Raw genomic sequence first — 19,845 nt, forward strand, 5'->3', positions numbered from 1 at the left:
TACGTATGGCAGCAAAAAATGGTTATTTATTATGATTCCCACTGTGACATGTGCAGGTACATACGCGTCACTAACATATTGATTTTGTACACATACCAATTGATTGTGATTGATAAAAATCAGTCCCGGAAGTTTCGAGATTATGTTTACTAATCCCGGGATTCATATGTATCTAAAATTGTCTGGGATCCCCGGCATTACACAATCAAGTTAGTATTTACTAATAATTACTTGGTGTACCTAATTATTAAATTGTTAATAATTATGTCTTCTCTTGACAATGACATGTATAAAAGGCAATATAGGTACCTAACTGTAACAAAAATTTTATCGGTATAATATACTTACTTAAATCAGTGCATACAAAAGCTTCATAAATCATAGTATGAAACCTGCTTACTATGTTTAAATTTATGTTTCGAAATCGTCATCAATTAGAGCAGGTTTAACTTTAAAAACGCTTAAATGATTAGCAAATATACGTCCTGATAAATTTCAACTGATCGCCTTCAAGTTGTAACTGTGCATAATTCCGTTGCTAAATCTGCTAATGACGCACGTTTTACACGTGTCATATCTGTCCCCGCCATGTGCCTACTAACGACATGACATCTCCGTTTGTTTCAGCTCACGTGGACAATGAGATGTATCTGTCACGCGCGCTGGAGAGACTGGGAGGGAATGCCATGCAAAAGGATCAAGAGCCAGACATTGGTGCCGCTTTTCTCAAGTTCGCTGTGGTCACCAAGGAACTGTCGGCCCTCATGAAGACTCTGGTAGGATTCCTAGTATTATCATATATTATTTTATTATTTTTCAGACCGCTGGCTGTGTAAACAATTTCTCCGATCGAGCTCAATCTAATGATTATAATATATGATGGTGTATCAAATCTATTTAGTATCTAACCTAACTTGATAGTTATTAAATCATAAATATTATTTAGTAATTAAACACAATAATAATGTCTAGTCCGAGCATTATACTAACTTAATGTGGTTATTATTTGGAATATTTTGTTGATGAGAAAAAGTACGAGGTCACGGAAACATTAATTCTAGTAAATAATAATACTTATCCTATTTTTGAAATAATAAAATTACTACCTACAGAAAAATAGAAAACGAGTTTAGTCTCCGCATGGAGGTAAATGAATAATTTAAATAGATTTATTAAGTACCTACACGTCGTTTATTGTCTTAGTTTTGTTAAACTGAAATAGTTTAATATTACTATTTTTTTTTTAAATAATTGTGGAATCAAATATTATTACTTAATGTACTATTATAAAATTGCTTTTTACTAAGTAGGTACTATTTTATTTAACAAATTAACATCTTATTTGTCGTCCATTGACTGGAAACGGTAATTCACTTAATATTAATATTTAATTTAATACAAGTATCTGGTTTTCATTACCAATAGGATCTTTAGAAAATGTGAAAATTACAATAGTGAAATATAATTTGGCTTCAGAAATTAATGATCTGAGCACTAACGAAGTACTTTTCATCTTAATCATTCTAGTGCAAAGGTGCCTAGATGTTAATATTGATATTTACATGTGCTTTGACGATTACGAGAAAGCATTCGATAGAGTTAATCATCCTAAAGTCCTCAAATGCTTACAAGGAAATGAGCATCGATGCGAGAGACATTGAACTGATTAGAAACAGACAGTAAAAAATAATGTAAAGATTGTGAACTAAAATTATAATAATATATACTTAACAGTGAAAATGTTAGATTCAGTTACGCTGGTGCATTCGTGTTGGCTTGAAAAAGAATATTTTTAAATTTAGATGAATAATTATGTAAGATTTATGATCGCAAAAAAGCAATCAAAGCAAGGCGTAAACAACTGGCCGCCGTTTTATATATATCAAAGCTATCTTATATGTAATGTTTCTTAATATAAATTATTTTATTGTAGTCACAGATTCAGTTTATCACTTCCGGTCGAATTTTGGAGGGAAAATGTGTAGGTACTCCCTCCCGATGTTTGGGCGTCAGTAGACATCATCAGTGGCTTGGTAGTCTTCGGAGCCATAAAAATACACGGATGATAGTTTGAAGAAAACGGCGAGGTTTATTGCTGAATACAATTGCGGTTGTTACATTTTGAATAAAATTATATATATAAACATGTGCAAGGGACGACCGTGCTGACAACGGCCGGGGGTGTCTCAGGTGTCTGACAAGACGCTTCACCAAATCTCTCTCGAAAAATCGAACAGCATCTGGCTGCCACGTGTGATGAAAGGGTATAATATGAATATTACAAAAATATATATTAGAGTACATATTGATCTACTAACAATATCTGCCGGTAAAGGACATCTGATATTTCCTTCCTTAGACCGGTGTAGAAACATTTACTCATTATTATTAAAAAAGTATTAATTAAGTTGTCAAAGGGTGGCTATAAAATCTTCTTAGTGCTAGAAATTGATCCGTTCATAATCGACCCTGTTCACACTACTATGACCAGTTTTATCTACTAAAAATGTCCTGGAATCACTGTTACAATACAAAGAAATCCGTATTACTAAGTATTCCGTACGCATTGAATTCTTGATTTCAATGCGAGATACCATTTTTTTTTTTTTTTTAGAATTATTAATAACCATGTCCTTGCTTTTTCGTACAAGGTGGTTGTTAGTAATTTTAAACAATCACAAACACCCAGGCTTTGAGAAAAACACATAAATGTTTTTGTCATGACTGGGAATCGAACCCAGGAACTCTCGGGTGGAAGGCGAGCGCCTTACCAACTGCACCACGAGAGCCGCCTGCGAGATACCATTATTAATTTGTTACCTTGTATATTATTATATATATAAATATGTATATCTGCGTACTGAATCGAAACACGTTTCATAAGTTAGCGTTTGCGTCTATTATATTGGATCGACGCCTTTTGCGATATATTAAATTATTCCGCCCGAGATTTAATCTATAGCAGCTAATTATGTTTCACAAATCGCTCGGAATGGAACAATCGCTACGGAGCATGCCGTTTAAAAGGTTAACATTGCCATCTGTGAGAGATTCACACCTCTCCGGCTTGACTGTCGTAGGTGCTCTGAAACTGTGGACCCTACTCACTTCTACTACTCAATCGACTGACGCTGACATATTATGTTACGAGTATTATTAATTATCCGTCTTGGTCAACTGATACTATTTTGTCATATTTCGTCTCTGAATCTCTCTGTGACGGTCGTTTCGTCTGAACTCTGAACTGAAGATCATCCGTAATGTTAGTATCGTAATAAAACGTCACGTCGCTAAGAGCCGTTTCACACGGGACACCTGTGTCCAGCCACCGGTGTGTCGAGATGCCGCATTTACATATAAATGAACGCGACACTCGTGTGCCCCCGTCAGTTATAGATCTCAAAACCAAAGTTGAGGCGACGACAATACTCACACAGACGTATTGTTTACAAACAGGTTGTTTCAAATTTTTAAATCGACTTTTACACGACCTCTCACAAACAAAAGATCCATCGAACTAATCAATAAAGGAACAGCCTGTAAAAGCGTCTGGAATATTCTAAACATCAACGTATACGCATGTTGTACTCTTTTCGCTATAAGCGCAATAAGTAGGCGTTAGCTAGACAAACGGCTGTTTCTCGTAGACGTTGTGCAATGTCCGTTGCCCCAGAAACACACCAATACACACAGCTTTCGTATCTGTAGATGGCCTCAGCTTTCATTCCGCGATCTATATGTGTAACTGCGGAATCTCGCCTCGCCGGTGGCGCCACACAGGTGTTCCGTGTGAAATAGGTCTTAATCTATAAATGCATTCTTCGTGTTCATGTCTCTCTAGTTATTACAGTAGAACCTCGATATAACGGCATATATAAACAATGTTCTGCGTATGATAATCACGTCCATTCATATCTCTCACAAAAAATGGTTTATTTATTTCTATTTGATAGTAGAAAACTTTTCTGTGAATTAAAGTTATCATATTCTACCTACCTCATCATTGTTTAAAATCATATAAGATTTTCAGAGAACTCAGAAATAATGGGAACTGAAATACATAACGCGTAAGGAGAAGCAGGTAATCGATCTCGAGTGAGGAAGAACCGGGATAAACTTGAACACGTGTCAAGAATACGTCATACGTCGAATACTGACAACTGCTCTCGGTTTATGCATTGACGTTCATTTAAATCCTACTTTTATATAACGTAATTTCGGCTTTAACGGACACCCCTCACCCGCATTAATCCGTTATATCTCTGTTCTAATCCCAGTATCCCCCGACCGTTTAATACCTTCAATTGATCGATCCATCGTGTAGGGCTGTTGGCGACCGCCGTCTTTCCAAATTATTATGTGGACAAAGAACTGCAAAACTATCTAATATAAACATATTTTGGAGAACCGGTCTTTCATTTTATTTCTCTCAGAACGGAAATATTGCGTTATCTTTGCTGTCCTTATGGTTCCAATACCGCATCTCAAAGGTATCATCCGATAAAATACACGATGGGGTTCGCATATTGACTTATTTTTTTTTAATCATTAGCTGAATTCGCGGTTACGGATCTTTGAGACCTTAGCTCAAGTAAATATATGAATATAATAATATAGCAGTGCGATTATTCTCTTCATTAATCACCTGTTTCGTTTCAGCAGATGAATTATTAATACACCGCAGAAAGTGGTAACTATAAAAAAAAAATTTTTTTGTTTAATTTGAGGTGGGGTGTATCCCAAACCTCCAATTGAGAAGTACTGCCCGTATCGCATAAAATATGAATTCCTTACTAATGGGCGTACTTAAGTGATCCATTGTTATTTCGTAATAATAATTGTAGCAAACGATTATCTCATTGTTATGGAGATAGTACGTAGATATCACTTTGTCATAGTTTTTTCATCCTCATAATAAATAAATTCTTTCCTTCTGAAAGTTACTCCATGTTTCTTAATCTTACGTCTTCGCCGAACAAGGGTCGTCGTTGAGACGAAACTTTTTCTTTCTTCCAGTTTACTTTGGGTTTACTTAAAGACTTTTCTTTACATCTTGATAATGAAACAAAAGGAATATTACTTGATTATATTATGTTTTATCAATAGAGGGAATTTTACAATGCCTATGATCGGATTTGAATATTTTTATTTGGGTAAGATAAATGCTTTCTCTAAAAACTTTCATAATAATGATTTATGAAATTAACCAAATTTTATATACGTACTATAAATATAATATAAAAAGCCTTTTTATTTTTTACAAACAAAAGTAAATGACAGTTAATTGACTATATCTAATGAATATATATAGTATGCATATATATCTATCTATGATTGTATTATCTACTTATTTTCTAGTTTATATAAAATTAATTATTATTATTTTTGTATAATACATATATACCTATATTAAGATTTTTTATTTTGTATATAATACTATTAGATAATGTTTATAAATTAGACAGTGATATGTAATTAGTTTGTTTGGAAGAACCCCTCTTCGGGTGAAGGCCTCCTCCAAAGAGTCTTATTATAGCTATTTGTAGCGTTACGTACTATAACTAACCTAATTTAACGGTATTAGGTTAGTAGGTACTGGGTCATTCTCAATAACTATCTGAGTCTTGGGCCCCGTCAATATTTTCCCACGTCATATGAACATATTTTTATCAATAATATGCACCTTTAATATTGACAATATAAACTTCCGCAGATTTAGTTTTTTTTTGGTCGATAGTTATTTCGGCTTTTTATGCCATTATCAAGGCAATGTAGGTGATTGAGGTTATTACGAAGAGACGCTTTATGTGGCTGGGACATGTATTCCGGATGCCGCCAAAGATTGCGACACTTCGTAACATTGTGGCACAGAAGCACACCTGAAGGGTTCCGTCGTTGTGACCGGCCCTCCTTCAACGTGCAGCGGTGCTACAAGAGCGATCTACGCGCTGCAGGTCTGGCATGGCGGGAGGCGCAAGAGTTAACGATGGATCGAGGGAAGTGGCGCGAACTTGTGCTTCCCCTATGCCCCAATGCTGGGTCGTGACAGGGTGAAAGAAAAAGAAGAAGTGTGGATATCGCGATTTGACCCCATTATACTAAATGTACGAGCCAGTCGCTTAGATGAATCGTACCGTGTAATTGCTGTTTAAATTCAACGATCGGCGTGGATCATTGAATCTGGCTGGTGTAATTAGACCTTTGCACATTCTTCGAGAGTTCAGTTTCGCTTCCCATGCGGACAGTCGGTATTCTTCGGGTAAGACTATTAGGTACACGGGTGTTTGTTGACAAAAAGTCTCTCCTGGATTTAAGCCTCGTTTTACATATAACTATGAACTTTGAACTATATATACCTACCTACCTCTAAAATATTATTTAAATGTTTCTTTCTAGCAAGGTGTGTTTTGGCTGGGAGTATCCCGCAATCCTTCATTTGTCAATGCCAGCTGGACTGCAAGTATATACAATCCGAAGTACAGTAAATTGTACTCACAGAACAGATAATAAATAGAATTCCGATAGGCAATATTCAATACACTACATTTTGATGCAGGGTTTTGAATGTGTGAGTGTCCTACGAAAATGAAACACGCATTATGCACGTGCAATGGTGTGTGTAATACACCAATATTAGATGAGCGTAGATGCATAAACCGAGAGCAGTTTTCAGTATTCGACGTATAACGTATTATTTACATGTGTTTAAATTTATTCCGTATTCTTATTTACACGAGATCGGTTGCCTGCATCTCCTTACCCGTTAGGTATTACATGTCCCATTATTTCTGAGTTCCCTGATCGAAATGCTTGACTCATGAACAATTGTATGTAGCGGCATCAAGAGTGGAGAGTAGTAAAAATCTATATATTTTGGCACCAAATGGAAAATCCACAAATATTGTATATCGAAAAGCCTTGGAATGATGGATTGGATATTTATATTATATAGAAAAGCCTTAAAATAATAAATTGAATATGTACTACTTTTTAAGATATTTAAATGCAATACATGTACAAAAATATACTATATTATGTTATGTGTAATACACCAATATTAAATGAGCGTCAATGCATAAATCGAGAGCAGTTGTCAGTATTCGACGTATGACGTATTCTTGACTCGTGTTTAAGTTTATCCCGGATTTTTCCTTACTCGAGATCGGTTACCTGCTACTCCTTTCCCTTTAGGTATTTCAGTTCCCATTATTTCTGAGTTCCGTGGTTGTACTTCTCTAACATTAAAATTTAATAAAAGTAATGAATTCATATCGCGAAGGCTTTTCTCACATTACTGCACAAAGTGTCTGAATATAATAAAGCCGTGATGCACCACATTTCCATCGCGCCTCCGACGGATGTTCATACGCTATGCCGGAGATTGTATTATAATTCCAATTCAGACTTTTCTCCATCTCGCATAATGGCTTTGCCCTTTTGCCAAGTTAATCTGTCGCACTGTAACTGGTTCGCTTTCGCTGAAACAGATGGCGCTTAAACTTGACTTGGCTCGTGTCATCGTAGAGAATTTATGCTTCGGAAAGTTTTCTGGCTTATTTGATAAGCCGGTAGTAATGTTTCCTGAGACTTTGATCTAGATTGAGGCCAATCTTGAGACACTTAATGACCCTGCGAAAATGTGGAAAAAAATCGATGGAGATTTGTTCATATCAAGTAATTTTAATCGAATAGTTTTCATATTATTATATGGATACGCAATGTAAGTAAATTTCGGGGATACAATCCACCCCGTTATTTCATGTCGTAATCGTCTTCAACTTATAATTTGTAAAGTTCACTGTATATAAATAAATAAATTTGAAACCCAGAGCGGGTCCTAGCCTCCTCCGATAACTTCCTCCGTCTCCCCTATCCTTGACCAACATCCTTCAGGTGTCGTCGGACCAATTTGAGTAACACTCTTCACTTTCCGCAAACATTTCAAGAATATTATAATATTACTAGCTGACCCGGCAAACCTTGTTCTGCCATATAAATTATTTCAAGTGAATATTTTGGTTGTTAAATAAAAAATAACGAATGTATCGTAAGTGTGTGGGGATGGGATCTATGACAGAAAGAGGAATAGAGCGCTGTAGACAATGACCGCCGATAAAAACAAAAAAACATCAACCATTAATTTTCTCAATTCAAAATGAGTAATGATGTTCATAATGAATGAATTACCTGTGACGATCTCGTTGTTTAATGTTTATGCAATATCCGTCTTGTCCCTTCCAGAAAATGAGCGGATATTGGAGAGCGTTCTATGAACGGCGTGTGTCAGCGATGAACTCCAGATTATTGTTTCTTCTTCGAATCACGCCAAATGTGCAGTCGCCAACCATGATTCCAGCAATGTCGTCAACAACAGTTGAATTGAATCGACGTACGTGCTCTCCAGCTGGTGTTTTATCAGGATTGATGACAATAGCGTGATAGTCACTTTGCAATTCGTACATGTGTGCTTTGAAGAATTTCAATAATTCATTGTGCTCATTCAATAGGGCGTCCAGTTCGCCGACGATGCGCCTGGCATTAGGCGAATTGAGGCTATTGTAGCCGCAACGTGCATCCACATGATTGATGTCCTCACCGCCGCCCATGAAGTAGATTTGTAAAAATGTATGTGGTTCGTTTGGCATTGGCAGCAATGATCCTACTTTGTGGTATACTTGGCCTTTGATTTTGAACGTAGAATGGAATTGTTGACCATTAGCCGCAGTATTGTGAACTATTTCTGTTGCTCCGGACGAAGTCATTTGGAAGCATGAATTGAATGTGCGAATGGACTTCAGGAACAGGTTTGAATCTGGAACCGTGCCGATTAGCAAGCCGTTCAATAGTTCTGGTGGTATCTCAATTTCTGGTAGTTGCACTTTTCCTGATGCGCAACACATCCCGGCTGATTCATGTTTGAATTTGAGCGCATGACAATGGGGACATTCTTTGTCCATAGCACCAATCAGCACTTTCGGATGAGCGGAATATTCAATATCTGGGGCTCGATTTCCAAACTATCATATCCTATCGTCCAAACTATATGTCTAAATACATGCCGCCCGCTCGAGCGTGTATTGGCTGACGTCACAATTACGTCATGTCGTGTGGTGCCACACGAGACGATAGTTAGGAAATCGGGCTGCTGGCTCGTACTCGAATGCGAGACGAAGGAGCGAAGCGGATGTAAATGTTCGATGTACTTGTTGGCGTTGTCGGTCATTTGCTCTGCATGTGTTAACTACGAACCGGCACGCTTGGCTCCGTTCCAATTGTCGTTGTTGATTTCGTTCAGCTCGTGCCTCTTGTGATTGAGATGCACGCAATTGCGACATGCTTACACGCACGTTTTTGTTATCTTGTTGGATTTGTTCGTCTGTTCTTTCTGCTCTTCTATTTTGCATGTTTGTTGCTTTATTCGTTCGACGCCCAAATGGCCCCCCTTGCGTCTTGCTGGCATTGTGCACTGTAATAAACGCACATAAAAATATATAAATTAAAATAAATCGTACAAAATTTTGCACGCACTGCGTTGTGATATGTCAAAATGACGCGACGCTTCTCTTGAATTCTTTTCGGACGTAGCGCCATCTGTCATTCAACAACATAAATAATTTACGACGGTTAAATTTGTTCATACAAAAATAATAAAATCGCGATTAAAAAATGGGAGGGTGGGGGTAGGAGGGTGAAAATTTTGGGTTTTAGGTATTTTTTTATGTTAAATAATAAAAAAAAATACAAAAAAAAAATTGTCAAAAATTAAAAAGAAAATTTTTCTGGATAGAGATACCCTAATCACCTAGCGGTATGAAATATACTTGTTGACCTATTCTCATACCTAACAAATATACATAAAAAAAATCATAAAAATCGGTCGAACCATTTCGGAGGAGTTCGACCACAAACATCGTGACACGAGATTTTTATATATTTAGAGATGAATAATAATAATGTCATCCCGCGAAAATTATGTTCATGTATTTAAAATATAATATTATGAGGATATCCGAATTGTAAAAAAATATACACATAGCTACCGCTTTTATTATACACTGTATATTATATAATATATACATAATTTAATATATACTACGTTAATTTATTTAATTTAATATCTTGATTTTTTTATATACTTACATGTACAACTTCAATAAATTGAAATAATCATCAAACGTTGGTAAGATATTAGGATTTTTAGATATTTATATATTATACATCACTGAACTTGTACTATCGCATTCTGTTTATTATTATGTTTAGTGTTTGAAAGAAATTACGTATTTGAATCCTATGTAAATATTATATTATGATAATTATTGATAGGTGATATTAAAATCGTCCCTAACTATTGGTTTACGTACATTATTATAAGTCACCTGTTGTCCTATAATTCTCAGCATCTCAATTAATCATTGCCATAATAATGTAACTATTGGTGAAGTTTTCCCTACAATAAAATATGTGGACCATTACTTATTTCTGTGAAAATGGTTATAAGTGATAAACTGTTTCGCAGTTCGGTTCAATGCGCTGCCAGTTTGAGAACATTACTCATAAATTAATACACGTGCCATAGCGAGCTGAAGGTAGACTGCGGCCGCGGGCCTTTTTGGTTGTGATCCCGGCCGGCGAGTGTCGATCCCGCGTACAATTTCTTTTGTGCCATTCTTCTTTGTTACGATCTTACTCGTATTCCGTTAATCCAGAGGATTTCAACTTCAGCTTGTCAACTGACGGTTTTGATGGAAAGTCTGCTATAAATATAGTGGATAAAACAAGCTGACAACGTCACATAGGGAGGGATTAGTAAAATTATTGAGAACTGTTTTTACTGTACCTTAGTTTTTACCTTGTATTGTACTACGCAAGACGTGTAAATAAGTATGTAGGTATGTCAGATGTTGATGACAACATTTACGTCAAATTGAAACTTGATTCAGCGATTTTATAGGTAACCAAATATGGCTCTATCTTCTTTTGACATAGGTATAGGTAAATCATTGACATACACGTTTAAGAACAATATGTATATGGAATTTAGCGAAATGATAATAAGTCCGAATTATACCTAACTAAGTATATATCTATTAGATATGTCACATTCCCTAAAAGTATACGGTATACTTGAAAATATTTCGGATTTTACACCATTATCGAGACACAATAATAAATTAGTTGACATTGTTATTGTTCCTACTGTAATTCTGCAAAATCATGTAGGGCCGAAACACACCATCCGCAAATATTGCTGATATACCTACGATCCGTTGTTTCTGGTCTGTACTAACCGCGTTTTTCGGCTGTTGCGTCTCGAACATAACGCTCAAGGTGTATCTTTTTTTATATTACTCTGCTATCAATTTTTATACAGTTCCATGTTTTACTAAATAAATCGCTTGTGCTTAATCGTCACAATTTAATAACTCCGAAGACTGGTAATTTCCCCCTAAGTTCTACAAGACATTTCATATAGGTACTCATAGTTTTCAACAAAAATTTCATAAAACCAGTGATAAAATTGTTCAAGTATTAAATCGAGAATGTGAATTGAGGATTATAATATTGTTTTATTTTACAATATAATGTAAGTATTTCCTTAAATAGTAGATACTATTAATAAAATTATATAATAAAAATTGACAATCTTCAAGTCAATAGTTTGTTAATTCGTCAAGTTTTATACGCCTGCTGTTTATCTAATGTTGCATAACTTTAGTGTGCCATTGTTAAAAGAAATAACAGCCGACGAAAACATGGCACCGCTACGTTAATGCATAAAATATTACACGTATTTACTCATTTTTTGAAAATTAACAATCTTTCAAATGATAGGAAAGTTTTCTCATCGTTAACTTTTATGATGGTGCTTCTACGATATCCAAATAGGTTTAGTGTTATATTATAATTTGAGAAATCGAAAACAGAAGATTAACTTAGAAGGTACTGTGATCTGTCATAGACGAGTTATTATCCGTTACTTCTACTATTGAAGCATCTTATTTGAGACATTATTTATGTGTTACCTGGATACACAACTTAACTCAACTCCCTGGCGGTGGCAATAGTAGTTTTCCTACTATGGTAAACTTAGAGACGCTTTATGTGGCTCGGGCATGTCTTACGCCGACGACAAACCTTAGTATTTCTCTGTAATGTAACGTTGAACGAGTGTTACATTACATACAGTGTTTCCCAATTAATTTTGGTCACGCAACCCTTTTATATGTTGTACAATATAATGGAACCCCTTATGAATTTTAGAAATTTTCTTCAGGACAATCCGTAAGTGTTATGGGAAAATAGTATTATTTTGCTACACAGCTGGGATATAAAATTGCAGCTTGCAAGACACTGAGAATATTTTATCTCTCGCATTAAAATGACTACATTTTCCCTGGAATGATAAACATACATACTTAATTTAATTTTGTGTAAGAATATAATTTAATAACTATAATATGAAATGTTTGTTAATCGAAATTTATGATCCTGAAAATATAACAACAGCTTGTTGCAGTTCAATAATTCTAGCGGGGAATTTACCTCATTTATAATACCGGACCAAACACTTAATAATTATACCTCGCGGAATCCCGTTTTGAATTTGGAAAATGTTGTTCTAATCTGACACCGACTTTAGGGATGATGCTTGAGTGTCCTACATTTCCTGGTCATACGACCCAACTCCACGGATTCTATCTCCATGGCCGACTGTCCCACTCCCTGCAGAAGTTTCAGAATTGACATGGCAAGACGAGACGCCTGATTCAGAAAATGGCGCTACTAATTACCCAGTGACTACTGATATAAATCCCCCCCTATCAGCCCCCACGATGGCGTAGCGGTAACGGATGGGCTTCTAAATTTGTTGATCTCGGGTTCGAATCCACATATTATTACTTTTTATATGTGTGTTTGGACACGTATGTTATGTTGAGCAAGTGGCTATTATATTTCTCGTAGAAACAAAAATCTGTTAATACAACCTCCACCATGTGGATGCTCATATACTCCGCTAAGAATCGATCATGGTAATATACTTTAGTTATTCATATGTATATTGTTTGACTAACGAGATGAATTTACCCTCTCTCAAATCATGGTAAAATTAATAATTATTTCAATTCTATGACAATTGCTGGACTTTTTATATATATTTGTCGCTAAGCGTGGGGTACATTACTGACCTAAAGAAACCGTCTGTAAACAATATGTGAGAAATTTATTTAATTCGACGTGCTTCACTGTAGTTTTCCCCAGGTGGCGGTTACTTACTTTGTGTGCTCTAAGCAAAACATTGCTAGGTTCTGCAACATCATCTGGTAACAAAATAATAGTTTTCCACATTTTGCTCGTATATGAGACAGTAAGTAGTTAGGATTGCTATAATTTAATGAGGGATTTTAAAAGATTGTTTTTGCTATGAAATAAAATGAGACTAAATTAAATTTGTAATATGTATTTCACCTGATTTTAAAAGATTGTTTTTGCTATGAAATAAAATGAGACTAAATTAAATTTGTAATATGTATTTCACCTGCATATTTTTTACATTACAATATTAGTGGCTATGTACTATTATTCAATTCGTTATATTTTTTATTCAAATTCAAATAAATTTATTTACACATATCGAACTTCACAAATTATAAATTCACGACGTACTAACATGACTTGAAAAAGCTAAGATATAAAAGCAGTGTTTGAAAAACAATACCAAATGAGTACAAAGAATAAATACAAAAATTATGAGCTACCTACATGAACTTACACCAATTGAGCTGAGTAGACCATATTTTAAGATTTATAAAACAGCGTCCACTTAATAAACTACCCAAACCCATCATCACGTAGGTGGAATATATCAATTCTTAACTTCGTTTGGTCAAAGGTTGGGGAGAGTGTAATGTTTATGTTACATAATCGTTTTTTGAAAGAAAGCTTGAAATGTTTATAGTTAACATTTCTTTACTGGTAGTTACACTTATTATTTGCTTATATGTTTGCTTGAAAGATTATTATGTAATTTGGAATAATCCTTTACAGTTTATATTTAATTATATGCGTCGATAAGAAATTTTGAAAAACGTCTTTATAGGATGGCTCTAGGGATTGCAGTACCGACATTCGTTAAAACACTTAAAAATAAGTTTCTTCGTCAATGAATATAGCTATTAAAATATATTTAAAACATTATTTTATAGCAATCTAAAGTACTTAAGTACCTACATTTTTATTATGTTGACCTTTATAAATATGTATAGATAATAATATTGTTGAACTGTGCAAGTAAATCTCTCTCAAATTCAACGCTTGTTGGATGTACTTTCAACGTTACATCAATAGTTAAAGAATAATTGGAAATATTTGCCATGAATATTAAATTGTCATAAATTGCCATAAGTATATTTGAGGGATTTTGTTTTATTATTATTTTAACTTTTGTTGGTAAAAACTTATACACTAAATTTAATATTATACAATATAGCAATACAGTAATGAAAATATAACATTAAATTCATTTTCGGAAAATATAAACGTATATGCTTTCTTAATACCGAAAATACCGGTATTTTGGATTTTTGAAACCGGTATTTCGTTATCATTAAATAATTTTATACCGGTTTTAAAATACCGATATTGTAATCCCTAAATGACTCGGAATAATTTAATAAGAGAAGGAACCTACAAGATACCTGTGGTAATTATTAGATATTGTATAATACTTTGGTAGTAGGTACAATACAATGGAATCACAACTATTCAGAGTAATGTCACAATGATCAAAATATAATATAACAACGCTCATAAAACATGGCGATATCACAAAATAGCGACAATTCCCCGAACGCAGGTAATCTCGTTGAATATTTCAGTTGTTTCGGGGCGGTTCGTTGCGGTCCTTTGGGGCGTTTAAATTTAAACTTTCGCCTCTAAAACTTTACCACCAACTGCTCAACTGTCGTATATTATTTAACTTCCTGCGTTATCCGCAAAACCGGCGCGGACTAATTCGACAATCTCGGCAATATGTCTTATCGAACAAGTACCGAGGACTCGTTTTTGCGATCAATAAAAATCTACAAGGGCCAGATGTATAGAATGGTCTACGACCTACGTTATGGTAAATTAACTAATTACTATCCCTATGCATAGATGACATTTACCAAAAACAATCAATTACACGTTACCGAACGTCGTTTTCCACGATCAAAATTGTTGATTGTGTTGACATTGCAAAAGTATAAAAAAATCTAAAATATAAAATTGAATTATTCTAACTAAATAGTTACCATAAACTCTTTGTATGTGAGTAATTAATTGAATAAATGCAAGGACTTCGGATACCACAGCGTATACAATAGTATGTCAATCATTTTAATAACATAATAAAACACGTCTAATACGGCCACTTGTATAGATAATCGGTGCTCAAAACAATTTTGCTGTGTCAAACTACACGACATTCAAAACTACATTTACTTGATTTCTGTTTACAAACGCATATGTTTACAAAAAATTTACATCAGCTGTCCCTATTGTTTCACTTTCGCTGCCAAGGGCGACATCAACTGTTTTTCATGCCATCACACTTCGCGACAGCAAGCCCTACTTGCCATTGCTGGAAAGGTAATCAATCTATCCAATACTATTTATTATTTCCACATTTTCTCTTTGCGGCAGGATATGATTGTATTCCCGATGCAAAGCTATTAATCTAGAATTTCTATTCACCACAAGTAAAATGTTTTAACATCATCATAAGCCGGGGTACCTATCCACTGGTAGATGAAGGCATCCCCTAGCTCCCTCCACTCTTCTCGGTCCCTAGTTCATCGCTGCCACGTACATCCACCGAACTTTATGAGTTCGTCAATCCAGCGGGTTTTATGGCATCCGTATGGGCGTATATTACTCATTGGATACCACTGTATGACAGCATTTGTCCAGCCGTTGTCTACTGCCGAGCGACATGTCAAGCACTTTGCCGTTTCATCTGTTTAGCGACCTCTATCACATCACGTACTCTTGTCTGCTTCCTCATCCATTGGTTTATTTTGTGATCTTTCCGCATTACGCCCAACATGCACCTTTCCATGACACATTGCGCTACTCGTAATGTTTGAACTTATTTTATAATAAGAGTCCATGTATCACATGTATACGTGAGCGTTGGTAGCACGCATTGGTGATTTAAGTCAGGCGCCCAAATGCATTCCATGTCGGTTTGGTTATGCGAGCAATCTCATCATACATACCATCTTCAATTGACATTTTGTCCGATATAGACGTAGTTGTGACCCGCTCGATTTGAGTGTTATTAATTAATGAGGGTGTCTTTTGGTTCAGTAAAGTAGTTTATCATTACATTTGTCTTCGAGACATTTATCTTTAAACCTGCTTTGCGGCTTTTGTTTGCTTGTTCTAATTTAAGATTTTTGTAGTGTGCTACGCAAGCAGAATTTTGCCTCACACCTGTATTCATTTGATCTTGTGTTCTAATTGTATATCTCGCTCTGTGTCGACCCTCGCAGCAAAAATACCATCTGGGACATTTTACCTCTTATCTGAATCCATGTAGAGTGTAGGGGTGTCATTATTTATAAAATGTATTGTTTTCCACACATTTTCTCGTTTGTGAAACAATCGATTATTTTATACAATCTCTACTTTTATTATCGTTAATTACCCACTTATTTCAAATCTCACCACCCTTTAGAAAAGCCTTGTAAAAAATTGACAGCAAGAATGTTTTAATTAAACTATTTTTTATTCGATGAACAAGACATGTAGCATCAGTTATTAAAATAAAATATTAAATTTAAAATATTTATACTGAGCGGGAGTCGAACCAGCAATCTTTGGATTTAAGCCAACGTGCTGTACCAATTAAAAGCCTTGTAAAAAATTGACAGCAAGAATGTTTTAATTAAACTATTTTTTATTCGATGAACAAGACATGTAGCATCAGTTATTAAAATAAAATATTAAATTTAAAATATTTATACTGAGCGGGAGTCGAACCAGCAATCTTTGGATTTAAGCCAACGTGCTGTACCAATTAAGCAATCCGTGCCATACCTAATCACGACGAAATAATATCGGTTTGCCGATAACTCAACACAAGTCACGCGGAGAGTGAGATTTGAGTTCCACTTGGTTTACCTTTCTTTCTCAGATTTTCTCTAATCGATATGTTTTCGAGGTATTTCAAAAGTGTGTATACGTGTAATAATGATTTTCTTGAGTACCTCATAACTTGTCCGTTATTACTTACAGTTATTACTTACATAATTTAAAAAAAAACCCTAAGTTGGGTAAACATTCCCTAGCATTAACTCTGACTTTCATCCAGGTGTTTTGTTGGGATTTCTTTTTATTCGTGTACGGTTTCTTCTAGTTAACTAATTTGTTTTCTTATTTTGCGAAGTTAATTACTAGACCTAATTAATTAATTTATATCCATGGTGTATCTTCCGTAGATGAATTGTTTGTATAAGTTAGTTCAAATTAAATAAAAAATAATTTATATGTAGTTATTCTAGTTTTGTCCCAAGATTTAATTGATATTAGTTAATTAAAAATACGGGTATAAATATTATATCAATAAATGTTGCCAAAACTATTTCAATGTTCAACAAAAAAAGCATTATCGGGAAGCCTAGAATACTGCAATATCTCAGTGCAATATAAACGCGAGATGTGTGTCCTCCAGGGAAAGGCAGAGGGCAATGGTGCGGGGGAGGTTGCCCTATACCGCCCTAGGGCTCCGATGTGAGCGAGACAGGAGCACAGAATCCGAGGGAGAGGAATCGACACGTTCACACGTTTGACCCACTTGCGAAGGTAGGCCCTTCTCGGTTCATCGCTGAGGCTTTGTTCCTTTCTCGGGTAGGAGCATTTTGTGTGACTCGTGTTTCCATTTTGATACTATTATCTCTTTCAGAATATGATGCCCTGATACCGCGCCTGATAGCTGAACATGCGTATAAAGTAGATACCCGCTTTTAATTTTATACGTAATTAATGTAATACGTAATAAAAAATACTTTTTGAATTAATTACAATTACAACTATAAGAATATGTAAGTGTTTATCCTAAGAGGATTATATTCTCGACATAATGTAAACAATTAACCGTAAATAGGTACGTCAATAATTAATTAGCATGTTGGAAATGTTGTATATTATTTTAATTTGTCCCGAATAGCTTGAATTGTATGGAAATTCGTGTGTAATTGTTTTAAATTTTAAAATTTAATCTTCGTGATATTTTCAAATTATTATAGAATGTAAATATTTTTTATTGAAATACATTGCGAATGATCTTAGACATACTTAGTGGTTTTCAAACACAACTAAGCTACCGGCTCAGGTGTATCCCTTTTGCAGACATTTTCTCAATATCTTCGATAATAAAAATCTTATGTGTAAACATAATATCAATCGCCTCCTTGTCGCCATGGTCATGGTTTGTTTATTGTGCTTATTGTTAGAACCCGTTTTTTCTCTTTGTATTTTGACAGTATAAAATAAATTAATTACCTAAGTCGTTGGTTGTATAATCTTCCCAATGTAAATGAAATATATTTCACATTCATCTTACAATTGGATGAGAATATATATATATTATATGTATTTATTTATATATTTTTTGATTTACCGTCAATGAATTGAAAACTGACCTATTCCACAATTTTGTGGATTTAGATATATGGGCGTTTTAAATGTTATCTCTTACTAACACAACATGTCCACGGTAACTTCCAGATTTTTTAAAGATGGTAGGTACCTTTAGAAAAGGGCAGTGATGCAAAGCTAACATCAAAAGAAGAAAATCAATGTCACAAGATACCATGTCGAAACTGCAGCACACAGCAAAATTACCAATGCGTCTAAAATGTCAGATCTCTTATCTTCCCAATTTATAATTATTATGCCTCAGAGCATGGCCCCCACAAGGGGGGGGGGGGCTGACAGGGCTCTAGCCTGGGGGCCCTGCGTGGCAGATCGACCAGCCAAGTGAGATAAACACACAGCACAAAATTGCACTAATAGTAAAAAAATGCCTGCGGCGCTGTTTCACCTACAACATACTAACATATTATAATAATATGTTGTTGTGCGATGCAATTTTTGATTATTGTCGATATTCTACAAGTCTATAATAATTGTGCATAGCAACACAAAAGTTGGCGTATTCAAAATACAAAAAATCGCTAAAAATACCCTTAATTTTACCTTGAACACCATTTGGAATATGCAAATGTAGATCGTCACACTGCCTTTAACCTTAGCGATAGGTAGGGGGCCCGCTTCGGGATATGGGGGCCATGCCTCAGAGACTTGGAAGGTTAGCTAGTTAGTGCTGGATGCGAATGCTGTGTCTCGTGGACGGACAAACGTGTCAATCAACAGCGAACTCCAAATTCGTGGCAGACTTTTCTCTCTTGGCCTGCGGCGAAACTCTGCAATTTGTCCAGCATAATCCAAGAATAGCTCCCTCCGAATAGACAGACAAAATCAAGAATGCCACGGGTTTTCCACTGACACAGGCCCTGCTTGTTGCTGAATGCCGATAGCGGTGGAGGTAAGCCGTGCAGAAGGCAACAAAGAAGAAGAATATTGTAGTTGGTCAGTTCACCGCCAGGGCGAAGAAAATGTTGTTTTTCAACGCACATAAACCATGCCTGCTATTCTCTACACGAATGGCCATAAAGTCAAAAGCGTTGCAATATCACGATCATTTATTATTAATTTTACACTTCCTTGACAGCGTGAAATATAATATAGTAAATCGTCGCAGTGACTGACATACTAGAAAGTAACCACAGAGTCGTT

At 35.2% G+C, this 19,845-nt stretch overlaps 1 protein-coding gene across 3 annotated transcripts in view; it reads left to right on the plus strand.

Moving 5' to 3' along the window:
* Asap (ArfGAP domain of ASAP) overlaps positions 1-19,845 on the plus strand; it is a 291,585-nt gene that overhangs the window by 153,734 nt on the left and 118,006 nt on the right. For all 3 annotated transcript variants that reach the window (XM_085947281.1, XM_085947282.1, XM_085947280.1), the window contains exon 3: positions 628-776. In XM_085947281.1, coding sequence (XP_085803407.1) covers positions 628-776 — 149 coding nt within the window. The remainder of the gene's footprint in view (positions 1-627; positions 777-19,845) is intronic.

The sequence above is a fragment of the Rhyacophila brunnea genome, unplaced genomic scaffold (genome assembly GCF_057557595.1).
Source record: "Rhyacophila brunnea isolate RB1 unplaced genomic scaffold, BYU_Rbru_1.0 scaffold_2, whole genome shotgun sequence".
Lineage (NCBI taxonomy): Eukaryota > Metazoa > Arthropoda > Insecta > Trichoptera > Rhyacophilidae > Rhyacophila > Rhyacophila brunnea.